The sequence below is a fragment of the Electrona antarctica genome (genome assembly GCF_951216825.1).
Source record: "Electrona antarctica genome assembly, chromosome: 15".
NCBI lineage: Eukaryota > Metazoa > Chordata > Actinopteri > Myctophiformes > Myctophidae > Electrona > Electrona antarctica.
Window position 1 is genome coordinate 35197025 of NC_136796.1, and position 19809 is coordinate 35216833.

At 44.8% G+C, this 19809-nt stretch overlaps 1 protein-coding gene across 3 annotated transcripts in view; it reads right to left on the reverse strand.

Moving 5' to 3' along the window:
* Window positions 1-19809, reverse strand: part of LOC306937797 (RNA-binding motif, single-stranded-interacting protein 3-like) — a 572911-nt gene that overhangs the window by 432084 nt on the left and 121018 nt on the right. For all 3 annotated transcript variants that reach the window (XM_079521750.1, XM_079521751.1, XM_079521749.1), the window contains exon 3: window positions 13323-13535. In XM_079521750.1, the coding sequence (XP_079377876.1) occupies window positions 13323-13535 (213 nt within the window). The remainder of the gene's footprint in view (window positions 1-13322; window positions 13536-19809) is intronic.

The window sequence follows — 19809 nt, forward strand, 5'->3', positions numbered from 1 at the left end:
GGTCCCTCGTTCACAATCAGTTGAAAACCCCTGCTCTATACATACGAAAAAAGTACGATTTTCAGCGTTTCTCCTCTGGTTTTCCGAAAAATGCGTCCAGTCTGCAAGGATCTTTACTGTAGCTAACCGGATCGGGTCTGTATTGGTCGTTATTATTGTTTTCCCCCACACCAAACGTATGCGATCTACAAGCTCACAATGCATAGGTTCATGTGGTGGATTGGAGGGGTTCAGGGGGACATGGGGGTGAAAGAGTGAGAACCATCGAAACATTTTGTTTCGATGGTTTGAGAAATTGTGTCGGGTAATCCAACTCCCCCATAATCTAACTGGCTGCAAGGCCAGGCAGCCAGTAAATTCCCCAACCCCGACCCCCCCCCCCCCTCTGGAGAGAAATAAAGTCCAAGCTAGCGGTGTGTGTGTGTGTGTGTATATGCGTGCGTGCGTGTGCCGTATGTATATGCGTGCGTGCGTGCGTGCGTGCGCGCGTGCGTGCGTTAAACGGCCTGGCCTCAACCCTTTGACCTCTGTTCCCCCGAATAGACATCCTGTCAAAACGCACAGTCCTGCAGCTCTGACTGACACTTGAGACTCTCACAAGCACCGCTCCACACGCATGCATGATTCCGACCTGAGGCCGATTCCAAAAAAAGGGCTTCTAAATCCTAACAGTTTTCTGAAAAACCTGTGTTTCTATGTCAGTGGTGCTCAACCTTTTTCATGTCAAGGACCCCCAGAATTATCTGTATTTGGCTGCGGGCCCCAATCTGAAAATATGTTGTTCCAGGGACCCCCCAGAAGCAAAGATTTGAGTTAAAAACATTCGCTCTGAAAGAATATATATTCAAAGATTTGTGCCACATTTTCACGACTTTAAAACAATAGCAGATCTACAGTACAATCTACGTAGTGCGGCACTCGGTGCCATGCTACAAGCTCGTAGATCTGCTATTTTTCAATAGCTAAAGTATAACATAATATAATGCTTAAAACGCCAAAAGGGGTTCCCGTCCTGAATAGGTTAAGTTACACAATATCCAATCGACGGTGGTGAAATCTGTTGGCTTGCCTATACTGTACTGTACATTGGCACTATCAATGTAAATGTTATTATAATTATGATGATGATAATATCATCTCTAAATTCACAACATGTCCGTCCGTCTGTCCAAGGCATAACTTACTAACTGATTGGTACGGTCTTGGTACGGTCGTACCAACGGGTTCAGAGAACCGTACTGATTGGTACGGTCGTACCAACGGGTTGAGATAACCGTACTGATTGGTACGGTCGTACCAACTAGTTCAGAGAACCGTACTGATTGATACAGTCTTGGTACGGTCGTACCAACGGGTTCAGAGAACCGTACTGATTGGTACGGTGGTACCAACGGGTTCAGAGAACCGTACTGATTGATACAGTCTTGGTACGGTCGTACCAACGGGTTCAGAGAACCGTAAAAAACATGGATTTGGGCTAGAGCAGCGCCTGTCAGCAGGAGTATATAACGGGAGGAGTAGGACGGATGAGCTATAGGTGAGCCAGTAGGGTCAAAAAGAATAAAAGTAATTATATGATATACAGTATACTGCATTTAAAAAAATACACTATGTTTAGCGGGGGGTTTTCCTCACAATATCAAAGGTTTTATGGTCATGATTCACCAGGATCCCTATGGGAAAAAAATTAATGGCAGATTTTCAGTGGTAAAAAAAGAAATAATAGAGCACGCACATCCACTAACTAAAACGCCAAGTGCTGCGGGCCGAGGTAATAGAAAAGAGAATAAGGTCTGCACACTGCATGGACTGAGCTGAGCTCCAAACTCAAGAATTTATTTTCTCACCAGTGGACATGACGTTTGGAGCCTCACGGCTCTTTGATGAAGAGCTGTGAGGCTCCAAACGTCATGTCCACTGTGGTGAGAAAATACATTCTTGAGTTCGGAGCTCAGTCCAGACTTTTCAATGGTGCCATAAAAGTGTGGCCGGATGGTATAACCACAAGGTTGCCAGTTCGATCCCGGGCTCCCCCAGAGTTAGTGTCCAAGACTCTGAACCCCTAATTGCTCCCGATGTGCTGGTTGGTGTGTGTGAATGAAAAGCGCCTTGGATAAAGGCGCTATATAAATGCACCATGTTTTAATGCCCTATAGCAGTGGCAAACCACAGAAATGTGTAGAGAGGATTAAATGGTATAGAATGAAGAAGTATAGCCTTCGAAAGGCTTCGAGGGAGGCTTCGAAACGCGTCTGTTGCTTGTCCATGAGAGGTAAATATAATAATATACCATGTGAAAAGGACATGGTATGTATTGTGTGCGGGCTACCATTTAATTTCTATTGCGTTGGTGATCCCCCTCACCATAGGACTTTCATCTAATCTGGAGTGTGCAGGCCTCCTGTGTTGCTGATATTTTCTCTAGGGTTAAATGGCATAATGGGAAAAAAAGAAAGAAAATAATAATCATCATCATCATCATCACTGGACAATTAGAAGTGGAATACATTATATTATCAGGAAAACTAAATCGCATCAACAGATTATTATTGGTGCATAAGGGAGAAATAAAATCAGGTACTACTATCCAACAGTGCAGTGTTGTTTTTGACAGCAATTTTATATTTTAGTTTTATTTAGATTTCATTCAGTTTGTCACATTTTAGTCACCAGGAATGTTTTAGTGTTAGTCTAGTTTTAGTCGACAAAATATCATAAGATTTTAGTCGACTAAATCTACAGTTGATTTAGTCATCTGGAAATAGTCTACAATCTACAATCTTGTAGATCGACTATTTTCAGCATGCAACCAAGTGTAAAATGACTTTACTGGATCTCTTGTCCACTAGTCCCTTCCTAACATTTTAGTCTAGTTTTTATTTGTTGACGAAATTGTCAATACATTTAGTCTTTATAGTTTCAGTCACCATAGCTTTAGTTTCCATTTAGTTTTCGTCAGTGTAAAAAGGTAGTCGACAAACATTTTTCGTCTTAGTATTAGTCGACAAAATCAACACTGCAACAGCGGAATAAAATGTTTTAAAAAAGTGATGTTCGGTATGAATCTCAACATAATTAATCATGGCCCTACACAATGTGGGAGAGGAGAGGAAACACCTGCGGGCGATGCTGTGGATCAGGTGTTACGGTGTTTTGCCGAGCAAGCAGTTCATCTGCTTCACTATGCACGTTTGAATCATTCTGATGACGAGGTCACTAGAGAGGTGGCCTATACCTGCTCAGCTTCATGCAATGAGTTTAATAAGAGAGAGAATACATGTGTTTCTTTCTTCTCCTTCTTCTTTTCAGGGTATTTTGACCCAAAAGTATCCACCTGAATCTTTTATATAGCCTTGTTAATGTGTGCACACAGTAAAGGTTAGGTGTAAATGGTTTTAATCTACTCGGAATCATCTCCATCTTTAGCACCTTAAATCCACACTTGAACAAAACACACAAACGTAGGAGGGTTGAACCCCTCCGTGTTCCCGGAAGCCGGAAGCAGTGTGTTCCCGGAAGCAGTGTGTCAATTTTGTCGGTCTCGCTTCTTAAAGAGTCCGCATAGGGCTAAAACTGTGGCGATCTGAGCCATTTAGAGCTATCTAGTGGCGGCAGGGAAGGAGTTTTTAATAGTGTGTCTCAAATGAGAGACACTACAGGCCAATTTCTAAAGTGGCATTTATTAAAATAATATGGCTTATATGGCATGGCAGCCATGAAAGACAATTAGAAAATGTTCAGTTGTGGTTTGGACAGAGCCACAGTAGAGACTGCACATATTAGAGTCACAAACTAACCTTTGTTGGACTTTGACACCATTGATTAAAACATTCCCTATGAATACAGCAGATTACAGCAGTGGGTTGGTATAAATGGTAAATGGTGCATTTATATAGAGCCTTTATCCAAGGCGTTTTACAGAGACTGTGCATTACATTCACCCATTCACACACACATTCATACACCGATGACGGGGGAAACCATGCAAGGCACCAACCTGCACATCAGGAGCAATTAGGAGTTCAGTGTCTTGCTCAAGGACACTTCGACACTAACTCTGAGGGGAGCCCGGGTTCGAACTGGCAACCTTGCGGTTACCATCCAGCCACTCTACCCCTGAGGCACCGCCGCCCTATATCTGGGAATACTTTGCAGTGGTTTATAATTTCTGTCAGATAATATGTACAGATTGGAAAACATATTTGTTTTTGTAAATACAGGCTCTGTTACATATTACTCCCCGTTCAGCACATTTAGAGGATAACCATGAACAGAACACCACTGACAGACTTTTTCACAAAATAACTGGATGAATATATAATTCTTAAATCGCCTACTACACTGTCTGTCTGTTTCTGGACAGATTTTTAAGAATCTACTTCATTTCAGGGCCTGGCCTATAATTACATTTCTGAGTTATTAACCCCTTATGGGAACGATGTCCTGAGGCGGGAACATGCTGGTCGTTCCTGAATCGATGACTGAAGACAAACTGTGACCGTGTCTTTACTGTCATACCGGCAGGGCTCCTCAGCTCTAAAATGACTTGCCTGAGGAGCTCAGGCCTGCTAAATCGTTGCCTTCTTTAAAACCCAATAGCCTATAAAACATACTTTTATTGAAGAATATAAATCTGCGTTTATCTGTGCTTAGTCCAAGCGCTGGGTCACATACTGTATCTTGTGAGTAAGTGGAGCATTTAGCCCGATGGCGGTGCTAGAGAAAACGCCCTGGTGGTGATCGACATCAGTAGGGTTCATCCTCCACAGAGCATGAACGTGCAGTGTGCGCAGTCAAGTCAAGTCATTTTCCCACGGTGCTGGCCAGCAAGCCATGTACAGTTGGAGGCCATCGATATTGTCCTTTTCTTTTTGCTGAGGTTTGCGTGATCTGCGCAAAAGGACAGTTAACCCATTTTGGGCGGGAACCCCTTTTGGTGTTTTAAACATTATGTTATAATTTAGCTATTGAAAAATAGCAGATCTACAAGCTCATAGCGCGCCACCGAGTGGCGCGCTACGAGCTTGTAGGTCTGCTATTTTTGAAAAATCGTGAAAATATTTATTTCAGAAAACTGGAGGATTTAGAAGGATTTTTTTAAATTTTGAGGTCAGGCCTAAATGGGTCAAATGATAAGGGACAATATCGGTGGCACCCAACTGTATGAGGCTGAATGACCACACCATGGCACCGTGGACGTATTGCAAGCCACCGATTTCTACATGGACATTTTGCGGGTTTACTGCCCCATCATGCACAGATGCTAAACTGGTTGTTGTCAGCAAAGGGACGCTCCAGCCATACATAATATATTACTAGAGCATATAAAAAAATAAGTCAATCCCTGATAAAATCATAAGACTATAGAGTGTCTGGTTAAACATTGGTTCTATTAAACTGTATCGCCTCAACCATAAATCACTGTAAGGAGTAATGTATATGGAGCCTAATTGCATTATATTCAGCCTTCTGTGTGCGAATGATAGTAAAGTAGGCTAAATACACAGGAGGGAGAACCCATTTTCTAACTTTCTACCAATTAAATTGTATATTGAGTGAAGGAGTCTCGCACATTGCTGTTGCCCAAAAGTTTTGGTCAGGCATTGATTGTGCAGGACTTTCTTTTATATTACTTTTTTTTTTAAATGATATATACATAACTTAACCTCTGATTGCGCCCCGAGCACTGTAGAATGGCTGCTTCTAGTTGTTATAGGATGTGTAAATGCAGAGATCAAATTTCACGTATGTGCATTCATACAGTACATACATATACAGTGACAAAATAACACCCGGAAGGAGTGCTGGCCGGGGACTATACTTTTAGTTTTAATGTATTTTGACCGCTTTTTTCCTCAAATTTGAGCAATTATGATTTAATGGTAAATGGTAAAATGGTAAATGGTGCATTTATATAGCGCCTTTATCCAAGGCGCTTTACATAGATTGTGCATTACATTCACCCATTCACACACACATTCATACACCGATTGCGGCGGAAGCCATGCAAGGTACCAACCAGCACATCGGGAGCAATTTGGGGTTCAGTGTCTTGCCCAAGGACACTTCGACATGTAGCCAGGAGGAGACGGGATTCGAACCGCCGACCCATGGATCATTGGACGACCTGCTCTACCTCTTGAGCCACAGTCGCCCCAATGTCGAGCCAATGTTAATCCCGTATTTGTGAATTAGATGTGGATTACTTCCCACAGTGTTGCAGTGAGTGCTAAACAATTCATTAAGTAAGTAAGTAAGTCAGAGAGGCTTATTGTCGGTATCAGCCAGGGTGCGAGAGTCCATCCCTGTTTCAATGCGCTGGACCTCTGGGAGGTGGAACGCTGATGTGGAGCGTAACACCTACCATCAGCTCCCAGTACGTACCACACAACCAGAGTTGGCAGTGCTCGGGATCGAAGCCGTGACCTTTTCCGGTCGAAAGGCGAGTGCTCTACCGACTGAGCTATACCGGAAACAATTCATTAAAAAAACACATTTAAGATCGGTTGGGCCCAAATCAGCTTCCCGTTGACCGAGTCCTCTGCGGATCGCCAATACACAACGAAATCGCCAATGGGCGCAATCAGAACACACACACTCCGTGGTCAATTCTCCACAGTGGTCAATTCTCCACAGAGCAGTAAATAAATCCATATACTGTATACAGTGAAGCTCCAGTGGCCGCTGCAGGGCTGTAGCCCTCTCCACGGCCTGGAAGGCTGCGGGGCTGTAGCCCTCTCCTCTCCACGGCCTGGAAGGAAGGAATCCAATAACACCGTGTGCAATCATTAGCTTGTCAGCTTTTATTGCACTCAAGTACCTGACGGCCGGTCCATTTGCAGTGGCCATTACCTGAACTGGTTAAGTGTTTGTTTAATGGCACAGAGAGAGGACCGTGCGACATGCGTGCATGTGTGCGTGTGTGTGTGTGTGTGGGGGTGTGTGTGTGTGTGTGTGGGGGGGGGGGGGGGTGTGGGCGTGGGTGTGGGCGTGGGGGTGTGTGACAGAGAAGCATACAGACTTAGTGTTGAGTGTCTGCCGCACCGCCTATCATTCTGTTTCTCCTTTCTTGCGTTCCCCATCGCTCCTCTCTTCTAGTGCAGTGGTTCGCTAACCTTCTTTTAGCCTGTGATAGTGGAGGAGCTTAGGGAGAGATAAGGGTGATTTCGCGCTAATTAGTCTAAAAGTGCCAATTCTTTGCACAGATGTATAGTCCAGGGCATGCTCTAATGATTCAGCTAGAGCGCCCGAGCCGGTGATCTTCGGGGTCGCCACAGCGGCAAAATCCATATGGCCTGGGGCGCCCGCTGGCCTAGTGGTCCAGGCTAGGGCTTTCACTTCTAGTGATTTTTACTAGTTGACTAGTTGCCAAGTAGTCGACTAGTTGTTTAAGCTCATAAAAAAAGAAAAGAAAAAAAAACCTTAAAAAAAAGTATTTTTTTGTTGGTTTTTTATAATATTTGTACATTTAAAAAATGTGTACATTGGTGACTATAATCTAGCATTCTAGCTGATCTTGAGGCCTACAAATACGGGGGGGAAAAACGTTTTTATTTTATTTTTGTCAACTAGCCAACTAGTACCAACAAGGTCAACTAGTGGATTTACTAGTCGACTAGTTGAATAGTCGACTAGTTGCTTAAAGCCCTAGTCCAGGCGCATGCCATATGGCTCTGGCCTGACAGCGTGTTGCGTGTTCGAGTCCTGTTCATGACGAACTTTGCTGCATGTCTCTCCCCTTCTCTCTCTCTCTCTTCACTAACTATAGCAATAAAGGCACAAAAGCCAAAAACAAATCTTTAAAAAAAGAAAAATCCATATGGCCACCATTCACGGATCTTTTACCGTTTTTTTCCGCTTTCCTTTTTCCGCTTTATAATGGTTCATCATTCATTCATACATTGGGAGGTGAAGCGGCGAACAGTCGACGCCAGCGTCCTCACTTCCCACATTCACACACCAATGGTGGCAAGCTCATACCGACCGACTCATTGGAGGCAATGTCGGGTTCAGTGTCTTGCCCAAGGACACTTCGACATGTGGACAGGAGGAGCCAGGATTCGAACCGCCGACCCAGGGATCATTGGACGACCTGCTCTACCTCCTGAGCCACAGCCGCCCAAGTATCAAACATACTCACAATAGGTGTGAACACCCAATTACCCATCCCCCAGTCCCACTGCTGCTGCTGCAATACCACACTATAACCTACAGGTGGTGCTAAACACAAAAACAACTGCCTGGGAGGCAGAACAATATAGGATGTTAATAGTGGTCATATGGATTTGGCCGCTGTCGCTTCACGACTCGTTGTGAGCTTATAGATCGGCTATTTTCACAACTTCTTAAATATTTGTTCTAATTTGTGGAATTCCTGTCAGATTTGTCTTTGATTTCTTCATGAAATTACTCAAAGTAATCATTGCATTTGTTTAGAATTCATTAAAAAAGTTTTTTTTTGGGAATGTTTTGGAAAATGGTTTGAAATTATTATAACTAAAAACTAAATGTGGGATACAAAAAATATAGGAACTCCCCCCAAAAATGTGTCCGCGACCCGCAGTGTTTGGGAACGACTATAGTTCTAATGCCTTCCTGCAGTTAATTTGTCTCAATCAACCCCCAACCCTGACAACCCCCGTCCCCGTCCCCGTCCCCCCCGTCCACATCCACCATCATCTCTTCCCATAATAAAAGTAGAAATGTATCCGCTCCCGTTCTAATTACTAAACCACTGGAGGCCTATAGTCGCTTGATCTCTATTGGATCTTCAACTCCTCAGGTTTTTCCCCCACCGTTGTTTACTTTCCTTCCTCATGTGAGAGGACAGACACACGCTGAGCTATCGCTCCTGCTTTCATTTCTCACTCGTCGTTTTCCCCTCTTGCTATTCTTTGCATCTCATTTGCTTTCCGAAATACAATCGCTTTGGGGGAAGCAATAACAGCATAAGTACAGTAAAGTCGAGGGTGGCATTGTGCTCAAAACAAAGCACGTCCATGTGTGTGTGTGTGTGTGTGTGTGTGTGGGTGTGCATGTGTGCGTGTGTGCATGTGTGCATGTGTGAATGTGTGCATGTGTGCGTGTGTGCGTGTGTGCGTGCGTGCGTGCGTGCGTGCGTGCGTGCGTGCGTGCGTGCGTGTGTGCGTGCGTGCGTGCGTGTTTTAAAAGACTAGCCCCAGTGAAAATACAGGATAGGAGAACAGAATGGGGGCTTATAGGGGGGTGTTGGCAGTGGTGGAAAAAGTACTCAAATGTAAAGTAAAGGGCAATATAGAAGTACTATGTTACAAGTAAAAGTTCTGAATTAAAAATGCATGCTTGAGTAAAAGTACAAAAGTATTCCCATCAAAATGTACGAGACATGGCAGGTGAAATAGTAGTTTATTTTAGCCAATGACAACTCTTATTGCTGGGTGAAAATCCAAGTATTGGATTAGATATTTTGATATTTTCAAAATAGTGGCTTTACTGGCTTCAAATAAAAGGTTTTGGAATTTTACAATACAAATCTTTAAAGGCCGTTTTATTATTATTATTATTATTATTATTAAATGCGTCGCATCGCATTGTGAGCTTGTAGATTGGCTATTTTGGAATGGGTTAATTGGTTACTGTATGTTTTGTAATAATAATAATAATCAAAATCTACAATGTAACCAGTAACTAAAGTTGTCAAATAATTGTAATGGAGTAAAAGTACAATATTTGCCTCTGAAATGTTGTGGAGTAGAAGTAAAAGTACAGTGCTTAAGTCAAAGTACCACCACTGGGTGTTTGGGGCTGTCGTGTGGGTTAAACATCCCCAGGTGTTGCCAACCCTCCCAGGGAACACAATGTTGACTGGTAACGAGCCCCCGGGATGAAGACACCACGGCTGGGGAGAAATTGCCTTCCGCAAAGAACAAAAAAAGAAAAAAAAAGGAGGCTGGGATGGAGAGGGAGTGGGGGCGGGAGGGGAGGGTCTCAGTGGCGATGTTTAACTGAGGCAGGTCTTGCCCCTCCAGACAACCAAACAAGCAGCAAGGGCCAACATCTGGCAAGATGAATGGCAAAGTGACACGCGCTCTTGAATAGGCTGGACAGAAAGCCTCGCTAGTGGCCACGACCTTGGCTGGACAACCTGGAAGTCACTCAATAGACTGTGTGTGGAACAGGGGAGGTGCAAACTGCAAAGCACTGCTGAAAGTCTGGAACTACACAACAGAAGACCCGTGCAGCTGTGGATCAGTACAGACAATGTCCCACCTGCTGAAAGTCTGGAACTACACAACAGAAGACCCGTGCAGCTGTGGATCAGTACAGACAATGTCCCACCTGCTGAAAGTCTGGAACTACACAACAGAAGACCCGTGCAGCTGTGGATCAGTACAGACACATGTCACACCTGCTGGAATTGTGCCGATGCTCCGCGGTGCAGTCCAGAAGACCTGGCAGAACCTATCCCATCAGCTGTGGCCTGTGCCCTATATTGGCAGAACGACATCTGAGATTGCTACGGATTCGAAGAAGAAGAAGAAGACTGAGGCAGGTTATACCGGGATACTGGGTGACTGACAGGTGTGGCTTAGCAGCATCCAATCCAAACATACAGGGAGGGGGGAGAGAGAGAGAGAGAGAGAGAGAGAGAGAGAGAGAGAGACTGTGGATATGCCTGAGTGACAACACAAACATCCACACTCATCACTTTACACTACACAGTCGCACATGTGGGATTTCCCCCGGTTGAACAACGACGACAACAACAACAACCAACAATGTAATTCTAAGCAGACAAAGACAAGCCATGGGATTTTACAGACTAATGAAACCATTATTTACCCATTCATTAAATCGAATCTGTCAAATGGCTTTATGTTTATCAATACAACAAACGCCGTTTTGATCGCAAACAATACATTTCGATGTCATTCAAAGTGAGAGAAATTGACTTAATCCCGGACAAGCGGTTGAAGATGGATGGGTATATGGACAGATTGAAAAACTAAAGGAAAAGGCCACAGTGCGCACAGTATACAGATCTCATTCACACCCGAGCATCCTGAGCCAGCCGGTGCCCTCGTTTCCGAGAGGCTGTCGGAGAAAAGCCAAGTTGTCAGTGCTGTTGTTCACCATGCAGTGTGAAATGTGTTGAGACAGTCTTAAGGCCTCTGTGCCGGTGCCTAGCAATGACAACTATGTCTCTGGTCTCAGCGGACAGGGCTGTGAGGCACCGACAGGAGGAGACCTTGGAAAATCTTCATACAGACAGCTAGTCATGACGTCTATGTTTCAGCTCCTTGCACACTGGATAAATATATGACTGTACTAGTACAATTGCTGTTGTTGCTACTACTACTACTACTAATAGTATTACTGCTGCTGCTGCTGCTACTACTACTACTACTACTACTACACCTACTGATACTACTAATAGTATTGCAGCATGCTGCTGCTGCTGCTACTACTACTACACCTACTGATACTACTACTACTAATAGTATTGCTGCTGCTGCTACTACTACTACTACTACTACACCTACTGATACTACTACTACTAATAGTATTGCTGCTGCTACTACTACTACACCTACTGATACTACTACTACTAATAGTATTGCTGCTGCTACTACTACTACTACTACTACTATTACTTCTACCACCACTACTTGAATGACTTTTAACTGTAGCCCACGGGGGCAGCTCATGACTCCCAGTTGTATCCGTAGTATATCTCTTGTTTGTGCACAATGTATCTCAAAACATGCCAGCGGCTATGTGTGTTTGAAGTCCTTCCAAGTCATTTCTGTGTAACTGCTGCTGCTGCTGCTGTTGCTGGCGATAGTGGTGCTGATGAAGATGCCGATGAAGATAAAGATAATGCCATGAGTATTTTATGTAAAAGAAGAGACGAACTGTCACACAGACATGCGATGATTATATATATAAAAAAACTAAACACATAATCCATTAAATTGCCAGCTCAAAGCACAGAACAGTCTTTTTCTTATTCTTTTTTTTTGTGGTGGTGGTTCGTGACACAGATCGCACGGTTCACTGTGTGTGCGTCTTAGCGTTGTGGGAATAACATGAAAGCCTGATGCGTGCGACAGCGAGCGAGCGAGCGAGCAAGCGGAGGGGTTGATGATTATCACATCTAAAAACAACAATCCTGTTCCCCTCACTCTTCACATCGCAAGAAAGCGCTTCAGGGTAGTCTCGACATGTTGGCAAATACGCTACAGGGAATACCGCACATGACACGAATGCTAGATGAGGCTGGTACGATCACAAAAAGGGGATATTGAGAGTAGATGTGGCATCTGTGTCTAGGGAGGGCAATGAGAAATCCAGGAGAGAGGGGGGAAAAAGCTGCTATTTGGCTCTGAGGATGCGACAGCAACACATCCATGAAAAACATATTCTACTTGGCTTGTTCGTCTCGTGAGCTGAGGCCTCTCTCTCTCTTTCTCTCTCTCTCTCTCTCTCTCTCTCTGAGTGCCAGAGCACGCCGGTAAAGTCAAATCAAATGGAATGCTGTGCAGCACAACAATTAATTCCAAGGATAATGACAACGGAAGCAGTCCAAAAGTGTCTCTACCTCAATTAGTCTCTCATTGCACTGTCAATACAGGGGATGAAGGAGAGAAAAACAAATTAAATCACATGAGAGGGGGGGGTATGCGGGGGGGGGGGGGGGGGGGGGGGGAGAGAGACAGAAGGAGATAAAGACAGTCTGCTGTGTCTATTAGAGGCTCTGTCACTGATGGAGGCCAGAGAATACACAGAGAGAGAGAGAGAGAGAGAGAGAGAGAGAGAGAGAGAGAGAGAGAGAGAGAGAGAGAGAGAGAGAGAGAGGAGAGAGAGAGAGAGAGAGGAGAGAGAGAGAGAGAGAGAGAGGAGAGAGAGAGATGAGAGGAGAGAGAGAGAGAGAGAGAGAGAGAGAGAGATACAGATGGAGAATAGGGAAGAGGGGATGAAAATTGGGAAAAGCGAGCAAGATAAATTGAGAGATAGATAGATATACCTATAGATAAAAACCTTTATTGATCCCACGGGACTCGCCCCTTGCTTAGGCAAGGGAAAGTATCAGTGTCAACCGTGCAATCAGTACAAGCCATGGAAAAGTGACAGTATCAGCAATTAGTACAATAACCATACCCTAAAGTGTCTTAATTGGTATACATCTATTACCCCAAGTTAGATTACAGAGTGACCAATGTGTGTCTCGTTGTAAAACATCGTAGCCACCGGCAACAAGAAAACAACCAGAGAGAGACAGCTAAAATAGAATTATTATTATTTGGTAAAATGGAAATGGGAGAAGGGGGGCATGTACTCACGGTTGGTTGGAATGGGCAGTATGAGTATCTGTGATGGGAGGACTGGCGGTGGTGGTGGTGGTGCTGTTGCGACTGGTAGCGACGGAGACTGCTTCGGTGGACGGACGGACGGACGGTCCAGGATACCTGATCACCTGCAGGCCACTGGGAGCCCACAGGCTTACTGCTGTGGTACACTGTCACTGCTGTGCGCGGCTGGAGAGTGTGACAGAGCTAGAGGGAAGGGGGGGGGGGGCTGGGAGAGAGAGAGAGATACAGAGCGTTACCATCAGATCATCACCTGAAAAAGACATGTGTGTTTACAGTACATTCAAACTGGGAATCATCAGGTTATGACAATAATTCTGTTTCTCTGCTTGCTGGTGAAGTTATACGCTGTGTATTCAGACACGCAGCACACAATAAGAAACCCCACAGAAGTCCCACAAAGTATACATTAAGACCTGAGGCCGATTCAAAAAAAAAAAAGTGGCTTCTAAATCAGACAGTTTTCCGAAAAAACAATGTTTCTATATCAGTGGTTCTCACACTATTTCCAACCCCCATCTGAAAATATGTTGTTCCGGGGACCCCCCGGAAGCAAAGATTTGAGTTAAAAACGTTCGTTCTGAAAGAATATATAAATTCAAACATTTGCGCCACATTTTCACAATTTTTCTAAAATAGCTCATAGCTATGAGCTTGTAGATCTGCTATTTTTCAATAGCTAAAGTATGACATAATGCTTAAAACTCCAAAAAGGGTTCCCGTCCTGAATGGGTTAACAAATAAATGCTGTAAAGGTGACTTTCCACCAAACGGACTACTTCAGAGTTCAGACTACAACAGGGGCCTGAAGATCCTAGCAGACCTACAAGCTCGTAGCGCGCCACTCGGTGGCGTGCTATGAGCTTGTAGATCTGCTAGGATCTTCAGGCAATGCTACTTCAACTTCAGCCACTCCACCCAACATCACAGTTTACATTTCTCAATGGGAAAGGTAGGGATTAGGAATGGGAATTATTGATTAATGCATTCATTGAATAGTTGATATGTTTTGATAAGCTTATCGATCGATTAACCGTTTAGTTGATAAGCGGCGTTTCAAAAACGTAATTTCCCTCAATGTCCAACATAAACTTCTACACTTTGCTGATATACAGAAAGAATATTATAATCCTTAATCAAATATGTATTTGACCATTTGCGATACAGGGCCAGGCAATGGCATCTTTGTATGAGAAATACAATTAAATGAAAAGTACACTATCTTGTCTGTCATCACATCACAGGCAAAAGCAAAGACACTTTGATTAATTTGATTAATTATTAAAGGTGGCCTTACACTAGCCGATAATCGGGCATTTTTTGACGCTCGGGGGGTGCCCGACCCAATCGATCTGCTCGGGGCGCGATCGGGATCGACCCGATCAACATCAAGCATGTTTGATATTTGCTCTGCCCCGCTCCGATTATCCTGTAGTGTGTGGTGCTATCAGATTTCAGATTGAAAAGAATCGGCTAGTGTAAGGCCACCTTAACTGTTAAGTTTAATTGATCGATTTATTAACGGTGATTCATCGATTAACGATTAACTACTGTATTAACATCCCTAGTAGGGAGACCAGCTCCTCCACATGTAGTAGTTACACGTGTAAATGTTATTCATTAGCTTTAACCACTCAAACCCCAGCGTGGCATCCGTATTCTGCAGAAAACTCTTTCATATTTAATGTTGAGTCAAAACAGAAAGAACCACTGGTATAGAGCCCTGAGGGACTCCGGCCAACTGGGTCCAAGTGGTTTATAATTGGGGTATAAGATCAGAGTGTTAGTGTGCCTGGAAACTCTGACCTACTGTGAAGGCAAGACTGATCTACATACCCCCCCCCCCCCCCCCTCTCTCTCCCTCTCTCTCTCTCTCTCTGAACAGCAGATGTTGTGAAACTCCTCTTTGGTCACGGTCTAGATGTGTTCTTGGGAGAAATGTGCTGATTGGACTGATAAGATGGTTGGATTACAGGCTGGCAGCGGGGCTTCCCATTTTGCCTGTGTGTGTGTGCGTGACTGCGTGTGCATGTGTGTGTGTGTGTGTGTGTGTGTGTGTGTGTGTGTGTGTGTGTGTGTGTGTGTGTGTGTGTGTGTGTGTGTGTGTGTGTGTGTGTGTGTGTGTGTGTGTGTGTGTGTGTGCGCGCGTGTGTGTGAGAGAGAGAGAGAAGTGCAACCTGCAGGGCATGGTTGGGTCTGCTAACATGTGGGTTTATATCACTCTGAGATGGAGGTCTGCTGGTCCGTAGAGACAGAAGAATACAGACAGACACACCAGTTTGTTGGACACTGTTAGCGGGTCAGGAAGTGACCTGTTGCTTGCTGTCCACAGGCCACAGCATGTTGGTCATTTACTCAATTCCACAAATCCCGGTTATACCTGCCAACTCGCCTCGCCATGCACCAAGCAATGATATCTTACTGTGATACACGGACATGTCTGGTAAAGTAGACCAATCAGGGGAAATAGTTAGCAGCATGTATACATAGCTGGAGGCTGGGATGTTCATTGTAACCAGACGTGGGTCAAAAAGTACCAAGCATTTGTTTTAATGCACTCTCCGAGCACCAGATGGGCGGAGCTGAACCCTTTAGGCCAATTAAAATCACTCTCCGAGCACCAGATGGGCGGAGCTGAACCCTTTAGGCCAATGAGCACCAGATGGGCGGAGCTGAACCCTTTAGGCCAATTCAAATCAGGTACAAATAGTCCAGCCTTCTAAAATGGCTCTAGAACCCGTTTGTCATGTACTGATTAACCACGTGAACCCTAGCGTCTATATTGGAGTGGGGTTTGTGTAGCAGGATACCCCTAGGTTTAAGTGCTTTTTAAGTCCTTAAAGATGGAGTGCCATGATTTTTTTCCACCCTAAAACATGATCATCAGGTATTATTACAAAGGTGGAAAAAAAAAATCTCCAAAAGGTGTGCAGTATTTGTTAAAATGTTGTTTTTATGTACGCCCACACGCCCACCAGTTAATTAAGTGTGCCTGGTTTGCCTGGTGGGTGGTGATGGTTGGTGATCCACCTGAACTGAAGCCACGCCCACAGCTGTTGTATGATAAAGGGGGAGGGGTTGGGGGAGGGGACGATATTGTGATGTCACTATCACTGTTTTTTCATTGGCAAGTTTGACTGTCAAGGTTTCAGCCTCCAAGAAGAAACCTTAAATACAAAGTGAAGACAGATTCATTGCACATAACAACCACACCAAGGGGTCTAATGAAGTACTGGCACCTCATAAACACATGATAAACTGAAGAAAAAAATAATAATCACGGCACTCCAACTTTAAGACTATCTGTTTTGTATTGTCATACTGTATGTGGCTAAAGTCACACTGGAAATAAAACCAAACCAAAATATTTTTTGCAATCAGACTCAGGTCTGATTGCAATACATGCTGGGACTGTCACTTTCTGAGGATATATAGTAGGTAATAGTGAAATAGTTTAAACTCGTTTGAACTTGATTTTATTTTATTTTTGAAAAGTGACAGCACTAACACTGCACACATCGCCAGACATTCTGTTCTTTCATGGTGTTAAGAACGTCGTGTTGACTTAACATTGACGGGGACCGTGACAAACGTGATACACAATCACTCTGCGCTACATAATAAACATTGTGTGTGTGTAGCGTTCCCATCACAAGTACACGGGAAAACAACTGCTTTCATCAAAGCGTTGTGTTTTGACAGCAGAGTGGAGGAGACACAAAAATAGGAGAGGGGGGAGAGAGACAGAGAGAGAGAGAGAGAGAGAGAGAGAGAGAGAGAGAGAGAGAGAGAGAGAGAGAGAGAGAGAGAGAGAGAGAGAGAGAGAGAGAGAGAGAGAGAGAGAGAGAGAGAGAGAGTAACCCGTTTCATGTGCACAATCCAGAGAGAGATTGAGGGGCGAGGGAGGTGTCATGCTACACAGATCATAAATCAGATCTGGACTCAAGATGTTCTGATTATGTGCCACGTTATGTGTACAAGGTCACCGATCTCTGGACTGCCCCGAGCAGCAGGTCAGTTTGGATTGTGAGAAACCAGTTCGCCTCCTACTCCGTCGTAGGAGCAGACACACGGAACGGCAGAACCACAACCGAGGTAAAAAAATTACACGACGACATAATAAGCCCCAGCCTAACACGTTTCAAACAGCCAATGCGACCGTGATCAATCAAACGCAAATCTTCCTGATCCAGATTCGTCTCATCCACCTTGTCAGCATGACATGTTGCGCTTTAAAACAAAGACAAAGTGCTGTTTTCTTTCTTTCCTCGCAGCGGTGAAATACGAGGCTCCGAAAAGACCCCCATATTGCTATATTTCAATTTACACGACTAACAAGGCGTGCAGAGTTATAAGAGCCCGAGCCGCCGCCACCGTGGACGAAACCGCACAGCTATACATCACCGCGCAACATTAACGGCCTCCTTTATGCCTGGCTTGGATTTTCACAGAGGCCAGGGGTTGCCCCCCCACACACCCGGGGAAACTCGGGGAGAGAGAGAGAGACGGCAGCAATAAGGCCACACAGCTGTGCTTAAACCCCCCCCCACCACCGCCCCAACATCCATCCACCCAACCCCCCCCCCCCAGTAAGTGTCTAACATTCTCCATCATGACGAGAACCAGCGGGGGAAGGCGTGGGTCAAAGTTCGACTAAATAACTAGGATATGAAGCGACAGGTTTATGGCTCATGCTAACATAAAGCAGGTGGAAGCCACCCCCCCCCCTCCCCCCCCATAGCAGGATGACTGCATTTATACCGTACAGTCCATAGAACAGAAAAAAAATAAAACCTACAAGGCCCTGTGGCTCTATGAAGGAGGGTGGGGGGGGGGGGGGGGGGGGAGGGAGGCAGAGCTACAGTTATTATGTTGGCTATTGATCTTATCCAGCCAGGCATTTGAGAGCAGCCTCAAAAGAGGACACATCAATGGCAGGGAGAAAACTGCATAAAAATAGGAATTTGACACATATCGAGCCGTTACTTTTTTTTCTTTTTCACTCAGGTTGGTTGGCAGGGACGGCGTTAGTCAGAACGCAAGCGGCGGCATGTGCGGGCAGGGGCGTATTATACGACTGTATGATATATGTAACAATACATTCAGAGCGGCGCCTCGCAGATACAGGCTGTCGAGCGGTATAGAGGCCGACAACGTAGCTCAGCGCACGGGACATTAAGCGGCCCTCCGTTATAGGCCCGGTATTCAGTTCATAGAGTTTAATCGCAGCCCCGAGCCAAGTGACAATATTCACTATACGCTTATAAATGAGGCCTGTTCAGGCGCAGAGAGCGAAAAGCATACAGATGTAATGTAGCCCGTGCGGAAGGCATTTTGTTCAAGCCCATCTCTCGGGGGGGAGATATCTTTTAAATGTGTTTTGTGCGCATGAGTTATACAGTACGGGACCACGGAGTCATCAATGACACCGTTAAGGAGCGGGCGGCTCCGCTCTGCGAGAGAGGGGAGAGTCATGGGGGTAGGGCCCGAGATGGAGGGTCCTAGAGAGTGCGATTGTTCCCCAGGCCCAGATTCATGTCACAGGCTTTCAGCGGCTCGTCACAGCCTTTACACACCGCGCATATTTCTACATTTTATATGAGGGCCGATCGTCTCTGGTTACACAAGACTTTTTCCCTCCTCCGACAGGCCTGGTTTACAGTACATGCAGGCAAACAGATGTGTGTGTGTGTGTGTGTGTGTGTGTGTGTGTGTGTGTGTGTGTCTGTCTATTATGCATATGATAGTGTGTGTATGTGTGTGTATGTGTGTGTATGCGTGCGTGCGTGCGTGCGTGCGTGCGTGCGTGCGTTGTGGTCTTTCAGAGGAAGGGACGCATTGTTCTTCAGTGAAATATTCCTGAAAATATACAGGGAATGGATGGCATAATTGGTGTTCACAAAAAGAGAAGCCATTCTTCCCCTCTTGAATCAGATCCTGTGCGTGTGTGTGTGTTTGTGTCGTTGTTTTCGTTTAGATATGAATGCAATGCATACAGTACACCTTCCATTGACAGCAGCATAAGTACTTTCTCAGGTTGTATGGATTCTTTAATCCATTGAGACCTGGAACGCATCCATGTCACGTTAGCGTTTAACCACATTAACCATTAAACACAATACATCCAAGGATGAATTTACATAAAATGCATTAATTTCCATGGGAACTACACTCCAGTCACACTGCTGCTACACCACAACACGTGGTGTACGAGTCAAAGAATGGCCATTATTATCACAATACAAGACATTCATTCAGCCTAACGGGAGAAAACTGGAAGTACTCTCAACATGCCGCGGCTTTTATCAGCTCCATTCTTTTACTGAAACCATGTGAGTCAAGGAGGCCTAATGCTTCACCTTCAACTATATGACAAAGTGAGTGCAAGGTCAAGCCTCCATTAATACACAGTGCAGACCAGGAGGAGGAAACCAGAGCTTCTCTCAAGACTCAATATTTC